The sequence below is a fragment of the Camellia sinensis genome, chromosome 14 (genome assembly GCF_055761805.1).
Source record: "Camellia sinensis isolate YWXY chromosome 14, ASM5576180v1, whole genome shotgun sequence".
Taxonomy (NCBI): domain Eukaryota; kingdom Viridiplantae; phylum Streptophyta; class Magnoliopsida; order Ericales; family Theaceae; genus Camellia; species Camellia sinensis.
The window spans coordinates 128,147,866-128,164,822 of record NC_138974.1 but is presented as its reverse complement, the minus strand read 5'-3'; the positions used below and the strand labels follow the sequence as shown (position 1 = coordinate 128,164,822).

General features: G+C 38.6%; 1 protein-coding gene across 4 annotated transcripts in view; it reads left to right on the top strand.

Moving 5' to 3' along the window:
- LOC114286125 (exocyst complex component EXO70A1) overlaps positions 1 to 16,957 on the top strand; it is a 108,208-nt gene that overhangs the window by 45,326 nt on the left and 45,925 nt on the right. For 2 of the 4 annotated variants that reach the window (XM_082904065.1, XM_082904067.1), the window contains 2 exons: positions 2,528 to 2,666; positions 2,744 to 2,956. In XM_082904065.1, coding sequence (XP_082760191.1) covers positions 2,528 to 2,666; positions 2,744 to 2,956 — 352 coding nt within the window. The remainder of the gene's footprint in view (positions 1 to 2,527; positions 2,667 to 2,743; positions 2,957 to 16,957) is intronic. The other 2 variants (XM_082904068.1, XM_082904066.1) reach the window with 1 other exon arrangement.

Genomic DNA, 16,957 nt, shown 5'->3' with positions numbered 1-16,957 from the left:
TCAATCTCAACAAGCTTAGTCCTCCCATGGAAAATGGAGTTATGAACAATCTGGATGGCACTTCGATTATCACAAGACATAGGAGTAGGAGCAGAAAGTGAAATGTCAAAATTAGCAAGTAACCATCGCAACCAAACAATTTCAGCAGTAGTAGTAGCCATCCGCATGGTACTCAACCTTAGCAGAAGAACGAGAAACAACTGTTTGCTTCTTACTCTTCCAAGAGATAAGGGAGGTACCCAAAAACACACAAACACCAGTAGTGGACTTACGATCCATAGCATCACCAGCCCAATCAGCATCAGAGTAGGCATGAAGATCTAATGACGAGGTAGAGGAGAAAAACAAACTTTGATGCAAAGACCCACAAAGATACCTCAGAATATGAAGAACTGTAGCCCAATGAACAGTAGTATAGCACATGTAATTAGACCTTATATCCTCCTCCATGGAATTGACCAACCATGTCATAACCATGGAGTTTTCAGCGTCCCAACTGTCGAACAACGGATCATTAACAGCAGGAGCCTTCTTGTCACCAGTGATGTAACCGATCTTTCCTTGCCCACGGATATACATCCGGACAGATTGTGACCAGCGGAGAAAATTATCACCATTTAGGCGGATGGTGGTGATTTGGACAGAGTGAGAGTTGGACGTTTTCACCGGAATGGCAGCGGCAGGGGTTGAAGTGGTTTCGGACGTGACTTCCGACATGGCTATGACGGTTTTAGGGCTGCTGTGTTTTTTGTTGCTCTAATACCAACTTAGAAAATATGAGGAAGAAGGAATATATTTCTGTTATATTCAAAACTTCTTATCTTACAAGACCAAATGACACTCCTTATATAGGAGATATTACAAACATCATTATAACCCATTATATGCCACTTACATATTATATATTACCACTATCTACCACTATCATATTATATACATGCCACTATCTACCACCAACACCACTATCATATTCTATACATGCCACTATCTGCCACCAACACCACTATCATATTATATACATGCCACTATCTTATTATATACATTAACACAAATTTCCAGCAGGTCACAATAATCCACAAAGACTAGTTGTTGTGGTATTGATCATGCTGATAGGAAGCAACAGTGCTGGAGATGATGCTGCGATGGCTTGATATATATTTTTTCTTTGGTCAAATTGTCGAAGATTATGGAGACAACAACTTTGATTTGATTCAAATGATAATGATGATAGTTCGAAGAAACGAGATTGTATCAAGAAGGCAATCATGTTGTTCAAATAGAGACATTGGGCTTTGATACCAATTGATGTCAAAACGCTTATTAAGAAATTTGTTCAACTATTCAATTAATCTCAAAACCATAATACATAGAGAATTGCTCTGAAAGGGAAGTGCAAAAAAATCACGAAGAAGAAGAGAAAGGACGAAGAAGAACAACACAAGGACCACAACCCTAACCTTTCAACGACAACAACCTACTCGATATGTGATTAGTTACAGTTAAAGATTACAATGTAAAGAACTAATTTTGATAGGCTTGAAACTCTAATCTAAAATAGGAAGCTAAATCCTAATATTATGGGATAATTACTAGTAGGTTCTATTGACTGAACTTATTTATTCATAAGTCTTGAGTAAACATTTTTTTTACCTATTTGCCCCTCATTTTCATAATGAGAAAATTTTGAAGCTTTTAGATATGTTTTGTGCTTGTGGAGTGACCATTTGCTACAGGTAGAGATACTAATAAATTTATCAAAGCAATAAATGATTGAGACATTTTGCCCTTTGTTTGTGAGTTTTGATTTCTTTGTAGTATATTTGTATTAGTTTGTATTGAAACATGATGTGAGAAGTGTAAGCAGTAAAATTATATTCTCTTGAAAATATTTTTACAACAATAAATTTATCACTGAAAGTTGGAGTAGGACTTTTTGATAAATATGTCCGGTCCACAGGACCAACCTGTAACTGCCCCCCATTTTATTGGATACTTAGGTCTTGTTTAGAAACAAGCTATCTTAGAAACATTTTGGCCTTTTGGCTAAAACATGAGTTTAAAAATAAAAAAATAAAATAACAAACTAGTATGTTTGAAATGACTTTTTGATTTTTTATGAAAAAATGTACAAAAAGTAAAGAGAAAAAGAAATTTTTAACTTTTTTTTATATAGTTTTTTTAATTTTTAAAACTTTTTAAGCGACTTTTTAACTTTTAATCCAAAATTGTAAATTGCTAAACGAGGCCTTAACTTGTACTTAAATCAATATCACTAAGATCTTAATTAAACTATAAATAAGTAAACATAAATATTACAATTTATACAATTTGCAGCCAAAATCTTTACATGTCTGTTCTGCATCACATTTATAGTAAAATTTTATCCTCTTTTTTTTTTTTTTTTTTTCGTCACTCGTAGGTGTTCTTTATAAAGTACTTACAAAAATATATGTGATCTTTTTTTTAACTAACAATCCTTTTTTTGAATTCTGGCTAAAATAGTCAATCATTTTCTTTTCATACCCAGGGAAATTCGTGCTGCAATTTTGGAACAAAGCCTCAGAAAACTAGGCGTGGAAAAACTTACTAAAGATGATGTCCAAAGGATGCAGTGGGAGGTTTTAGAAGCTAAGATTGGAAATTGGATTCATTTCATGCGCATTGCTGTAACGTTTTACACTGACTTAAGTATAATTTAGTAAATATTTTTAATTTTTCCATCATTTCTCATTAACTGAAACAGGTTAAACTTCTATTTGCTGGGGAAAGGAAAGTTTGTGATCAAATATTTGAAGGTGTTGATTCCCTTAGGGAGCAGTGTTTTGCAGATGTTACAGAAAGCTGTGTGGCTGTGCTCCTTAGTTTTGGAGAGGCTATTGCAAAAAGCAAGAGATCACCAGAAAAATTATTTGTTCTTTTAGACATGTATGAGATAATGAGAGAACTTCAGCCAGAGGTATGTTGAAAATTACTCCTTGCATAAAGACTGCACTTCATTTCTTTCTCTTTCTTGCAATATATCTACTGGAAGTCGATTAAATGCATCTCTGCCTTTTAATGGCTACTTGTTATTTTGAATTGCCTGCTTCTATGAAATTGGTTTGCACTTTTTGTGGAGCCAATGCAATATTTGAAAAGAATGAGTATGGAACTACTTGAACTTGTCATATACAAAGAGCATGATGCCTTGTTAAATTCTATGCATAGCAAATAAAATATCTCTAGATCGAATTTTGATTACTAGTTGCTTTGTTGACTAATTGACTGCACTTTCTAAGCCTGGTTGTTAAGTTTTTGTTTTCTTTGCTTATTAGATTAATTCAGTAAGCATTTGTCACTATTGTGTAACCAAAATACTTACCTTTGAAGTAAACATGACTGATTAAGATCTTGGGTATCAGTGCCTAGGCATAGGTTTTGGTGTATTGAGTTCATATCTTGTAAATGAAAAGATTATTGAAAAGAACTAAGATGTTGTTCATAAGCACTTTCAGTTGGGTGATGAAACTTGAGCAAATTGGGAACAATGGGAAACATGGTGTGTGGGAAATGAGGTGGCACATGAGACAATCTCAGTGGAGAGATTCTGTAGTGTCGCCCAAACGTCTGGTGTTAATTTCTTAGAATGGATGGTGGAAATCTATTTACAAAAGAGAGTTCATAAAGACTTACCGGTGGAATGTGCCAAGGGCACTTGCCTATGCTAATATAAGAAATAAGTGGCAACTTTTGTTTATTTATTTTTATTTGATGAGTAAATATGTATTCATAAAGGCACCAGAAAGGGGAGCATCATTTGTACATAGGTGGTTTATATAAGAAAAGGAATAATCGTAAAAAAAATCATTCGATCCAAAATTTAAGCAAATGTAGTAAGTTCTTAAGCCTATGTACTTCATCCCCATGTACTAAAAAGTTTTGTCAATTTCTCTCTATTCATGTATACCACATCAAATGGCAGCTCATACCAGACACGAGACTTGTTAGTGGGGGCAACATCCACCATAGCGAAGACTCTCTCTCTCTCTCTCCCTATATATATACATATATCTATCTGTCTGACTATCCATATGACTAGCTAAGGTATAAGTCATTTAGTGAGAGAATGCACTTTTGAAAACCTTTAGCTCCAGCCTTTAGGCCACATGATCTGAGGTCATGTGGGTGGGTTTCAAATAATGTTCTAGTTATCTCATGATGAGATAGCATGCTAATGGAAATCCCAAGGCCCTGCTCTCAACCTAGGGTGGTATAGAATGCATTAGGTTACCATGGAGAAGGGTCAAGGTAATGTAGATGGACTGATGGAGTATGATAGGCTGAGCCTATTTCACTGACCACATTTTGGATTGGAATGTGTATCTAGTCTATTACTCTCAACACCTTCAGTTATCGACCAACAATGGAAGTCGAAATTGAAATTGAAATTATTTAAATATACTTCTGTTAAAACTCATGTATTATTGATTGATTGATACTACAAGATTATAAATTACAATTCCTATACAATCTATATATAGAAGAAAATGTGGTAGTAGGTGTAGTGGAGGTGATAGTGGGTTAGGTGAAGTGGAGTGTGTGGTGAAGTGGAGGTAGGTGAAGTGGAGTGTGTAGTGGAGTAGGTGAAGGTAAAGATGGGAAATTCTAACAGCCCCCCGCAAACTCAAGGAGGAGAGAAACTAACCAACTTGAGTTTGGAGAGAGTAACAAAACAAGAAAATACATAAAAATAAAAAATGATAGGAGACACTGTATGGTCGTGTCAGACCGTTGGTGATGACACTGTATGGGGTGTCATAACGTTGTAGAGGACACTGTATGGTGGTGTCAGACCGATGTAGAAGACAGTTTATGGGGTCATGTCGGACCGTTGTAGAAGACAGTTTATGGGGTCATGGCGGACCGTTGTAGAAGACACAGTTTACAGAGTCTTGTCGGACCCATAAAGGAGCTAACCGGAATCAATGTCGGGACAGTTTACAGAGTCTTGTCGGACCCGTGAAAAAGCTAACCGGTATCAAATGTCGGGACAGTTTATAGAGTCTTGTCGGACCCCTTACAAAATCGCATCCTCAAAAGGTGTGCCCAATCTTTTAAAAGGCGTGCCATCAAAAGGCGTGCCCAATCCATAAAAAAAACGTGCCATCAAAATGCGTGTCCAATCCATAAAAAGGCGTGCCATCAAAAGTTGCGCCCTCAAAAGGCGCGCCCACTTCATCAAAAGTCGTGCCCGACAGAAAGCGTCGAGCCATCAAAAGGTGAGCTGGAGATGATGGCGAGGCACGTGGGCGCCTTGGCTTGCGTGCCCGTTTGTCGGCTGGTGGTAAGAGGCGCGCGATGCGCGTGGCTGCCTCGGCTATAAGACAGAGGCTGAGGCTGAGGCTGAGGCTGTGCATACTAGTCTGAAACCTCGGAACGCTCGGAGAGCTTGTCTCTGCAAATCTTGAAACACCCGGAAACCAACCCTTCTCTGAAACACTTGGCAACCCAAAAACATGGCCTCGTCTTCCCGTCCAGCTACCCAGAACCTGCTCACGCTCTTTCCAGAACTGAACGAGCCCACAGGAGAAATAACTGGTGCGGTGGCCAGTGAACCGCAACCAAACACCTCCGGTTTTGCTCCATTGAACTTTCCGATGCGGTCGGTGGAGCAAAAAATGGCGGTGCAAACTGATATTGAGGCTAATCAGTATACTCTGAAGTCATGCGTGGAAACCATGACGGCGGTCACAAATTTGTCGAACCGGCTGCAGAGTAGGACAAATGAGGTGCAGCATTTAAATTCCCAGCTGGCTCTGCTCCAACGCATGTATAAGGATGCGCGAGCAGAGATAAGTGCGCTAAAGGCGGAAAACAGGGAGCTGAAGCGGAAGGCCACCGTGATGTTCCGATTTGGAGGGCCGCCATATGCTGCAGTGGAGGAGCAGGGACTAAATGTGCTCGGTGGCGTGGGAAGCACGGAGGCAACACCGTCAAGGGTCGGCCAGGACGGAGGCAAGAAGAAGAGACCTGCAGCAGAGTAGAGAAGAAAAATCCCACTGTGGGTGTGGGGTTTGTTTTTTTTTTTTTTTTTAAATGGTGATCGGGGTTGATCCCCAATATGAATAAAATATGGTGTGTTGTGCAAATATGGAACTTGGTTAATAAGAAGATGATCCAAGGCATGGACAGCATCATGATGGCAAGTGGAGTTGAAATATTAAAAAAAAGATGGAACCACGGTTTTGGTAAAACCTGCAATGGGTTTGGGATTTTTATTGATTTATTTTTTTTTATTTTTTATTTTTTATTTTTTATTTTTTTTTATGTGGTCTTATAAAAAAAAAAATAATGAAAAATGATGTGAAAAGAGCGGGCTCACTTGCCGTGGAAAAGGGTTGTAAATAAAGAAAGAAAAGAGGGAAGGGTTATGAAAAAGTGGTTTAAAAAAATAAAAAAAATAAAAGAGGGAAGTGAGTGCTGAGTGGAAAATTCATAATAAAATGGGGGATTCCATAGAAATGGAATATGCTTTTAGGCTGCGTTCTGCTTTTTCTTTTAGGAGCCGGGATGCGTCGTAGGAGAACACATACACGTCTTCTTCTGGTTAGAAAACTGCTTGTTTCTCTGCTTCTGGTTGACGGAGATCGAACGGTTGTCGATCGAGAACCACACGGACGGCGTAGATGAAGCGGATCCGGGAAGATTGACCCGAGTTGGCGATGAGGATCGGGTGAAAAACGAGGAAGGTTGAGAAGAGAAACCAGAGATTGAGGAATTGAAAGCCGATGAGGAAGAAGAGATTGAAGAAGAGCAGAATCGTCCTGAAGGAGAGGTTGATCTCTGAAAGCTGCAGTGAAGGGCTGGTCTGTTTGATTTGGTTCTAGACGATGATGATGATGACGACTCCATTGTTGTACCAGCAGAGAGAGATGTCAGCGGCGGAGAAAGCGTCGCTTGAGGTAGGTCTCGAGGATCTCCATGACAGAGACGAAGCGCTTCATCTCGGCGAGACGGCGGCTGAGATCGGCCTCTCGGGCCCTGGCTCGCTCCAGACGCGCCTCCGCGTCGGCCAAGCGGAGCCTCAGGTCGTCCACCACGGCGGCGTCGGTGGGCGGAGGACGAGTCCAGGAGGTGGGTAAGCATGATTGTGTCCTATGAGTTGTTTGGAAATGAAACCGGGTCCTGGAAACCGCCCGTGACTGAGAGGGATGGGTTCTGGGAGCAGGCTGACCCGTCTCCTGTCGGGTCGGGTCAATTGTCCGGGTTGGGGTTTCCTTCCGGTCTAACGGCAGACGTGATGGTGCGGACGTGACGGTGTGTAGGGGTCCGGCGGGCGGCCAAGACGAGACTGCCGCCCGCCAGTGAAGCAGAATGATTAGGTTGTTAACCTTGCTCTGATACCATGTTAAAACTCATGTATTATTGATTGATTGATACTACAAGATTATAAATTACAATTCCTATACAATCTATATATAGAAGAAAATGTGGTAGTAGGTGTAGTGGAGGTGATAGTGGGTTAGGTGAAGTGGAGTGTGTGGTGAAGTGGAGGTAGGTGAAGTGGAGTGTGTAGTGGAGTAGGTGAAGGTAAAGATGGGAAATTCTAACAACTTCAAATATTCTTGATTCTCTTTTGCAATGTTTTGAAAGCTGGACAGGACTATCCAGTTCAACTGATTGACCCGTCGGCTGGTTTAGTTTCTGGTCTGGATACACCCTTCAACCCGCTTTAGTTTGAAAATCAGGCTATATTTGTTAAACCAACTAAACCAGTCAACTGGATGAACCGGAAGCGGGTTCAAAGAACCGACCGACCCTTCAAGCTGCAGTGCGCAATGGAAAAATATTCTGCCAAGGTTCAAAATAGGCACCTCTGCTTGATAAAGCAAATCCTTTACCACTAGATCATTACTAATCCTTATTAATATGTGGTGCATACATATTATAAAAAGAATGAATCGAATTGAATGGCTTACCTTTGAATGAGGTAAGGCTATGAATATAGAATGAATCAAGATTACAAACTAGGAATAAAATAATCTAAGGCACTAAATCTGTGATTTGTACAATCATGGTTTTATACAAACTATCATATATACAAAATATAACTTTCCTAATTCCAACACTCCTTCTCAAGGTAGTGTGAAGACATTCAACAAACGCAGCTTGGCAATAGAAGACTGGAGTAATGTTGGACCCACAGACTTTATGAACATGTCAGCTAACTGCTTAGAATTAGAGACAAATGATGGACTTACAATACCGGTCCAAACCTTTTCTCTAATGAAATGTATATTGACCTCGATGTGTTTAGTACACTCATGAAGTAGAGTTAGAGGAGTTCATAATTGTTTGTTTATTATTACAAAGCAAAGAAGCAGAAGCAGTCTCTTCATATCCCAACTCTACAAGAATAGATCGTGGCCATAGAATCTCACATATATCCTGCGTCATAGCCTAATACTTAGCCTCTGCAGAGGATCTAGAAATAATTGCTTGCTTCTTACTTTTCCATGATATAAGATGATCACCATAGAAAGTACAGAAAACAGAAGTGGAACGTCAATTGGTTCTAGATCCTGCATAGTCAACATTAATGAAACAAGAACGTCCAGATTGAGAACCAGCTGAGAAGAATAATCCCAAACCAGGAGAAGTCTTCATATATCGCAAAAGGTAGTGAACAGCATCAAGATGCTTCGTACGAGGAGTATGCATGAACTGACTCACTACACTAATTGCAAATGTCAAGTCAGGTCTAGTATTGGTCAAATAAATAAGACGACCAACAAGATGCTGATACATGCCTGGGTCTTCTAATAACTCACTAGACTTTGATGTAAGCTTGATATTAGGATCCATATGAGTAAAAGCAAGTTTACATCCTAACGTGCCGGTATCTTGAAGCAAATCAAAATTGTACTTCCTAACGAGAACAAGCAATCTCAATCCCCAAAAAGTATTTGTGAGATCCCAGATCCTTGATATCAAATTCTCTATCTAATTCCCTCTTTACCGACCGATGCCAATTGTATCATCGCCCGTGAGAATGACATCATCCATATAAACCAACAAAACGATACACTGACAGGTAGAATTGCGGCAGATAAAGCAAGTATGATCTAAATGACACTGAAAAAACTCCGTGGATAGGATGATCGAGATGAAACGACCAAGCCATGCTCTAGGAGATTGTTTCAGATCACATAAAAACTTTCATAAACGACAAACTTTTCCCGAATACTCCCCCTCAGTCTGAAAATTGGGTGGAGGAGCCATGTATATCGTTTCAAGAAGATCTCTATAGAGAAACACATTCTTGACATCAAACTGATGAAGAGGCCAATAATGAGATGCTACTAGAGAGATGAGAAGATGGACAGAAGTAAGCTTGGCAACAGGAGCAAAAGTAGCCCCAAAATCCTTGCCAATAACCTGTGCGAACCCTTGGGCAACCAATTGTACTTTGTAACGATCAACAGAGCCATCTACTAGATACTTAATGGTGAACACCCATTTATAGCCAACCGTACTTTACCCAAATGGTAAGGAGACAAGATCCCAGGTATGATTCTATTGCAAAGCAGCCATCTCAGCCTGCATAGCCGCAACTCATATAGGATTCTGAAGGACCTCAGACACAGAATGGGAATAGAATCTGACTCAAGCTTGCTAAGAAAAGAGCGATAGGAATCTGAAACTCTATCATAAGAAAGATTATGGGAAATGGGAAGATTAGTACTACCAAAATAACCCCCAACGGTCTAGAGGATGCCGATCCCAAGGTAGGTTATAGCAATGAGGTGGAGGGGCAGTATCTAAAGTAGAGGAATTACTTGACTCAAGGAGTGAAAAGGCAGCATAAGGCAGTTGAGAGTGAGGGCAGCAAGAGTAAACCTGCAATGGAGATGGAGAAACTTACAAAGGTGGAGAGTGAGAAGGGAGGGACAACCTCATTCACGACCTCATCCAAAATAAGAATAGGCCGGGCACTAGGAGCAACGGGAGGTGAAGCCTACAATGAGGAGTTAGGACCACAAAATGGAAGATCCTCACAAAAAGTAACATCCAAAGTGATGAAAGTGACCAGACACGGGATCAAAACATCGGTAACCTTTGGATATGGAAGAATACCCTAAGAAGACACACTGAATAGACTTGTCATCTAACTTAGTCCTATTTGGACTCCGATCGTAAAGGAATACCCTATGAAGACACACTGAATAGACTTGTCATCTAATTAGTCCGATTTGGACTCTGATCGTAAACAAAATAGGCACCCAAAGACATGCATAAGGAGCGGAAACAGAGTGGAGGTCGGCATAAGAACATGAAATGGAGTAAGACCATGCAAAACACGACTAGGTTCGATTAATAAGGTAGACAACAATAAGGACAGCCATATGCAAATACAATTTGGGAACACCCATACCATGAAGAAGGCACCGCACAACATAAATAATATGATGGTTTTTGCGTTTAATGACACCATTTTGCTCAAGAGTACGAGGATACGTAATTTGTTGAAGAATACTAGTCTAATTAAGATGGGAACGAAAAGCATTGGAAATGTACTCCCCACCATTATCAGAACGGATATTCCAAACAACTATATAAAACTGAGTCTTAACCATTTGTAAAAATTAAACAAATATAGAGAACACATCAGACTTACATCTAAGCAGATAAACCTAAGTGCACCTAGTGCAATCATCAATAAAAGTCCCATAATATCTATGACTAGGGAAAACAGTAATAGGTGAAGGAACCCAAACATTGGAATGAATAAGATCAAAAGCACAAGGAGCACAAGTCATGGGAGGTATATAACTAGTACGTGGATGTTTAGACAACTCACAAACCACACAATGAAACTTAGAATCCTTGCAGGCTTTGTTTAATAAAGGAAAGAGTTGACACAAATATTGAAAATTGACATGACTCATACGGGCATGCCATAAATCTAAAGTTTGAACTGAAAAAACACAAGACACTGAAGTAGGCAAAACAGACTCCTAAAACTAGCTAAAGTAGATGAAGAAGGTTGGTCCGGTGGATTGCCAAAGTAGTAAAGCCAATTGCATTTGTAGCCCTTACCAAAAATCCTCTTCGAACTCAGGTCCTGTAAAAAGCAAGGAGTGGGTACGAACATGATAGCATAGTTAAAAGTTTTGGTAAGGCAACTAACAGATAAAAGGTTATAGGCAATATTTGAAACATGCAAAATAGAGGGTAAGGTAATATCAGAAGATAAGGAAACAACATACGTATGACGCACAGAGGATGAAAAACCATCCGCAAGAGAAATAGATTAGGCGAAGTAGCAGGGACTAGAGATGAAAGAAAGGAAAACTCACCCGTTATATGATCATTAGCCCCAAAATCCAAAACTCATGAGGGACTAGCAAACCAAATATGAAAAGTAATAGAGGTACCTATAGCAAGAGTGGTAGCAGAGGAAGATGATAGGTCAAGAGAACTAGTGGTGAGGGACCCAAGTTGTGCCTAAAGCTGACCAATCTATGTCTGTAGCTACTATAAATGAGGGATACTGGGAGACCCAAGAACAAGAGTGGCCTTCACTAGAGCAGCAGTGCGAGGGGCACAAGTACCACGGGTGCGAGAAAATCGTTGCCTCAACTCAAGATGAAGTTTGAAGCAACAAGCCTTAACATGCCCAGGAGCACCACAATTGTAACGCCTCGATATTTTAATCAATTTATAATTACCAATCATTTATTCTTATTTCCAATTCATAAAAGAAGTTGGTGTTTAATAATGGTATAGATAGAATGTTGATATGATAATCCAAAAACAATCCTCTTTCTCCTTGAACTTCGTCAAAAGATTATAAGTTTACAATAAGATAACATCTTTCCAAAAACAAACAAACAAACAATGACACTTGTACTTCAAAGAACTAGAGAGAGAGAGAAGAGAGAAGAGAGAGAGAGAGAGAGAGAGAGATACAGAGAAGGTGCCCTAATGGCTTACAACTTTCAAGACAAGGGTCTTGATTACACAAAATGAAATTACATTCCCAAAAAATAAGCTCAATAGCTAACCGGAAAGTAGTCAAAAGAGCCTCCATACTCCATCCAAATGTCCACCTTCTAGTCAGCGTGGTGGAATCACATCATCTTGACCTGAAATGTTATTTATGATAGGAATGAATAAGATTGCACAATAGAAATACATTTAACAAAGTATATAAAGATTTAATATAAGTATGATCATGCCAATGCAATGTCATACCCGAAATCTATATTTTTGCTTCTTCTCAAAAGAACAATGCATCAACACACTTTTTAAATTCAAACAAAGCAATATCCATTTCAGGGCAATAATGCGCACTAGAATCCCAAGATAAGAATCAAATACGTATACATAGACTTGTATGTCAAAATAGTCCCACATTTATCGGCTCAATACAGAAGGGCAGTTGGGTACCTAAAACAATCTTGTTTCCAAATTTACCAGCCTCAAGCACAAAAGGGCAATTGGGCACCTACAAAACACTTTCCGACATTTGTCCAGCATCAAGCTTGAGACAAGGCAATTGGGCACCTTGACTCCCCGTACAGGAACCAAAACAATACACATTTTCAAAACCATGAAAGAATTTAAAATAAAAGAGATTAAAACCATGAAATGCATGTGATGCATGAGTTCACAAATATAATAATTTACCTAGAGTCCCTTTTTAACTTTATAAGAATAAACATTATATCCATAGCTTTCAATGGCCTCCATAACCGTCAATCATTTCAACATAATTTCCAAGATTCATATCATTTCAAGATTTTTAAATGTATCAACATATCATCAACTCAATTTCATCACAAGTAACAATTTATTCTCAAATTCCACCTTTAAAATCAAAATCACAAACTAGGATTTTGTAAAAATTTGATTGGGAGGGGAAGGGGGTTTCCTCATTTCCTTCATCTATCAAAAATTTGATTGGGCACCTACAAAACACTTTCCCACATCTATCAAAGAATGATCAACAAATGACCACTATTACACAGACCTTTCAAAATATTTTAAAAGATTTGAGTGAAAACCCCATTTCCAACATCAACACTTTCTTTTTTTTTAATAATCAAAACCATCTATCTCATACATCATTATATCTATGAATATACCACATACTCATATCAAAATATAGATATACAAGGTTAAAAGTATTCCTACCTCAAAGAAGAGAGAAGGGTTGTTGACCCAAACTTCGACAATAATGAAAACATGATCTGATCGGTTCCAAACGTAAAAGAACTAGGGGTTGATTTTGCCTCTTAAGGAGATGAAACCCAAGCTTGAAGCTCTCAACAATGGAGGAAAGTAAGAGAGAAGGAGACAGTGAAAAAGAGAAAAAGTGAGGAAAGAGAGGGAGGGTGCCTCTATTTATAGCGGGGGAGTAAAACGGGTTATTGGGTCCAAGATTATCTAAAATATAGAGTCAAAAATCCCAAAAAGGTGGGGCCCAAACATGTCTGAAAGTGTTTATTTTTTTGTCAAGGGCTGAGCTTATAACAGGCAGGGCAGGGTGTTAACCCCATCTTGCCTAGGTGTCGACACCCAAAAGCCAAATGCCAGTTGTTAAATCCCACATTTTAGAGGTATTAATATTTAGTGAGAGGTATTGGTGATTTATTATAATAGTTTGGTGGTGAGATTTTTAGATGAAAACTCCACTTATTTTCTTATATTTGTTCTATCCCTTTTTGTCTCCACCCCATTATTATTCATCTCTTCTTGAATCACCAATACATCTCACTAAATATTAATACCTAAAAAATATAGGATTTCACAATCTATCCCCCTTAAACAAATTTCATCCTCGAAATTCACTAAAGCCTAATACTCCAAAATTTAATAAAGAATAATTCATTAAATCACAAGCTTCCACTATGCACTCTAATATAAATAATGATTCAATTTTTTTACCTCAATTATTGATAATCATTTTTTTTACCTCAAATATCAACAATTTTTTTTTTTTTAAGCCTCAAATATTAAACACCCAACAGATCCCATGTAAGACCTAATTCCTATACTCTGATACCATTCTGTAATGCCCCAGCTTCTGGACCGTTAATAAATTAAATAAACTTTAAATTACAATTTTAGATAACTAATAACCTCAAATATAAAAATCGTCTCCATAAATATTTTATACAAATTTTCCCAAAACACAATTTACACAAATCTCCAAAAATAATAATATAATAGTGGGCCCCAAAATCTCTAACTCAATTAATCCCTTCAGAACTTCAAATTCGAGCACCACTAAATTACTCCACACCTAAAAAATAAAATGAATCGGGAAGTATACATTACGACAGGAGTAACAATGCTCGAATAGAGAATAAATCAACAAGGATCCAATAAATTATGACATGGCACAAACGATTTAATTCGAATTAACAAGCAATTTACAAAACTATATAAACAAATAAATGCACATATGATAAATAGTCTAGGACCAAATATCAGGTCCTACTCAGTACATGACCCGTGACCGGCCTCACCGACCTTGCCTAAGCACAATTGCTTATCTAGGCATATTGGTGCAAGCTATTGGCAAGGTCTACTTGATTTATGTACGGAGCATTTCCACGTCATTTAGTCAAACAAATCAACATTGTCAACACAAAAAATTTACATAATTTTATCAAATAATCGGAATAATCAAACGAATCAACAATGAATAATTCTACAGAATTTATCAAATGACCAGAATAATCAAGAGGAGTACAAATAAGAAGTAATAAAAATGAAATTCTTTGCAATGAGATTTAAAGAAAGCATATTGTATATCACCCAATTATCTCAAAATAATCTCCTTTGTCACCAACACTTTGATAATCTGATATTTCTCCATAGATCTCCAAATGCAACGGATTAAAATTCTAAGGCATAATGCTGGAAATTGTGTTCATGCATATAATATGATAGTGGTGTTGGTGGTAGATAGTGGCATGTATAGAATATGATAGTGGTGTTGGTGGTAGATAGTGGTATGTATAGAATATGATAGTGGTGTTGGTTGTAGATAGTGGCATGTATAGAATATGATAGTGGTGTTGGTGGTAGATAGTGGCATGTATATAATATGATAGTGGTAGATAGTGGTAATATATAATATGTAAGTGGCATATAATGGGTTATGATGATGTTTGTAATATCTCCTATATAAGGAGTGTCATTTGGTCTTGTAAGATAAGAAGTTTTGAATATAACTGAAATATATTCCTTCTTCCTCATATTTTCGGAGTTCTTCTTCTTCATATTTTCTAAGTTGGTATCAGAGCAACAAAAAACACAGCAGCCCTAAAACCGTCATAACCATGTCGGAAGTCACGTCCGGAACCACTTCAACCCCTGCCGCTGCCATTCCGGTGAAAACGTCCAACTCTCACTCTGTCCAAATCACCACCATCCGCCTAAATGGTGATAATTTTCTCCGCTGGTCACAATCTGTCCGGATGTATATCCGTGGGCAAGGAAAGATCGGTTACATCACTGGTGACAAGAAGGCTCCTGCTGTTAATGATCCGTTGTTCGACAATTGGGACGCTGAAAACTCCATGGTTATGACATGGTTGGTCAATTCCATGGAGGAGGATATAAGCTCTAATTACATGTGCTATACTACTGCACAAGAATTGTGGGATAATGTTAGTCAGATGTATTCTGACCTAGGAAATCAATCTCAAGTTTTCGAATTAACTTTGAAGTTGGGAGAGATTCGTCAAGGAGATGATTCCGTCACCAAATATTTCAATTCGTTGAAAAGGTTGTGGCAGGATCTTGACATCTTCAACACATACGAATGGAAATCGGTTGACGACTGCAACCACCACAAGAAAACTGTGGAAGACAGCCGTATTTACAAGTTTCTTGCCGGCCTCAACATTGAGTTCGATGAAGTGCGAGGAAGAATTATTGGCAGACCTCCTCTCCCATCCATTGGCGAAGTATTTGCTGAAGTCAGAAGGGAAGAGAGCCGAAGGAGCGTCATGCTTAAGAAAAAAGATAATGGTGAATCAATTGAAATTTCTGCTTTAATTAGCGATGCTGCGGCCAACAAGGCTGCAAATTACCAGCGCAGGTTTGATGATAAGCCACGGGTCTGGTGTGATTTTTGCAACAAGCCTCGCCATACACGCGAAACGTGTTGGAAGATTCATGGCAAACCTGTCAACTGGAAAAGCAGCAAACAAGGAGAGAAGAATCGTGGCTTTCCTACCGCTAATGAAGCCGATTCAGGTCCCTTCAACAAAGAGCAGATTGATCAACTCTTAAAGCTGATAAAATCCAACTCCTCAACCGGTACTCCTAGTGTTTTGTTGGCACAAACAGGTAGAAATCCTAAAGCCTTCTCTTGCCTAAACTTCTCTCCGTGGATCATAGATTCCGGTGCCTCCGATCACATGACTAGTTTTTCCCATTTATTTAGTACCTATTTCCCTTGTTCTGGTCATGACAAAATCAGAATAGCCGATGGTAGTTTTTCACCTATTGCAGGAAAAGGATTTATTAAACTAACTGAGAAAATTAATCTCAATGCTGTTCTTCACGTCCCCAACTTAGCCTGTAACCTTTTGTCTGTCAGTAAACTATCTAAGGATTCTAATTGTCGTGTTACATTTTTTGAATCCCATTGTGAATTTCAGGACCAGAACTCGGGGATGATGATTGGGCGTGCTAGGATGCTTGAAGGTCTTTACTACTTTGATGAAGTACCTGTTAGTAATAAAAAAGCTCAGAGCTTTAATAGTACCAGTTCAATCTCTGTTCGAGAAAAAATAATGCTATGGCACTATAGGCTAGGACATCCTAATTTTCTTTATCTGAAACATTTATTTCCAGAATTATTTAAAGGGATTGATTGTTCTTCTTTTCATTGTGAAAGTTGCATTTTTGCAAAATTTCATCGCTCTACTTATTTGCCAAAACCTTACCAGGC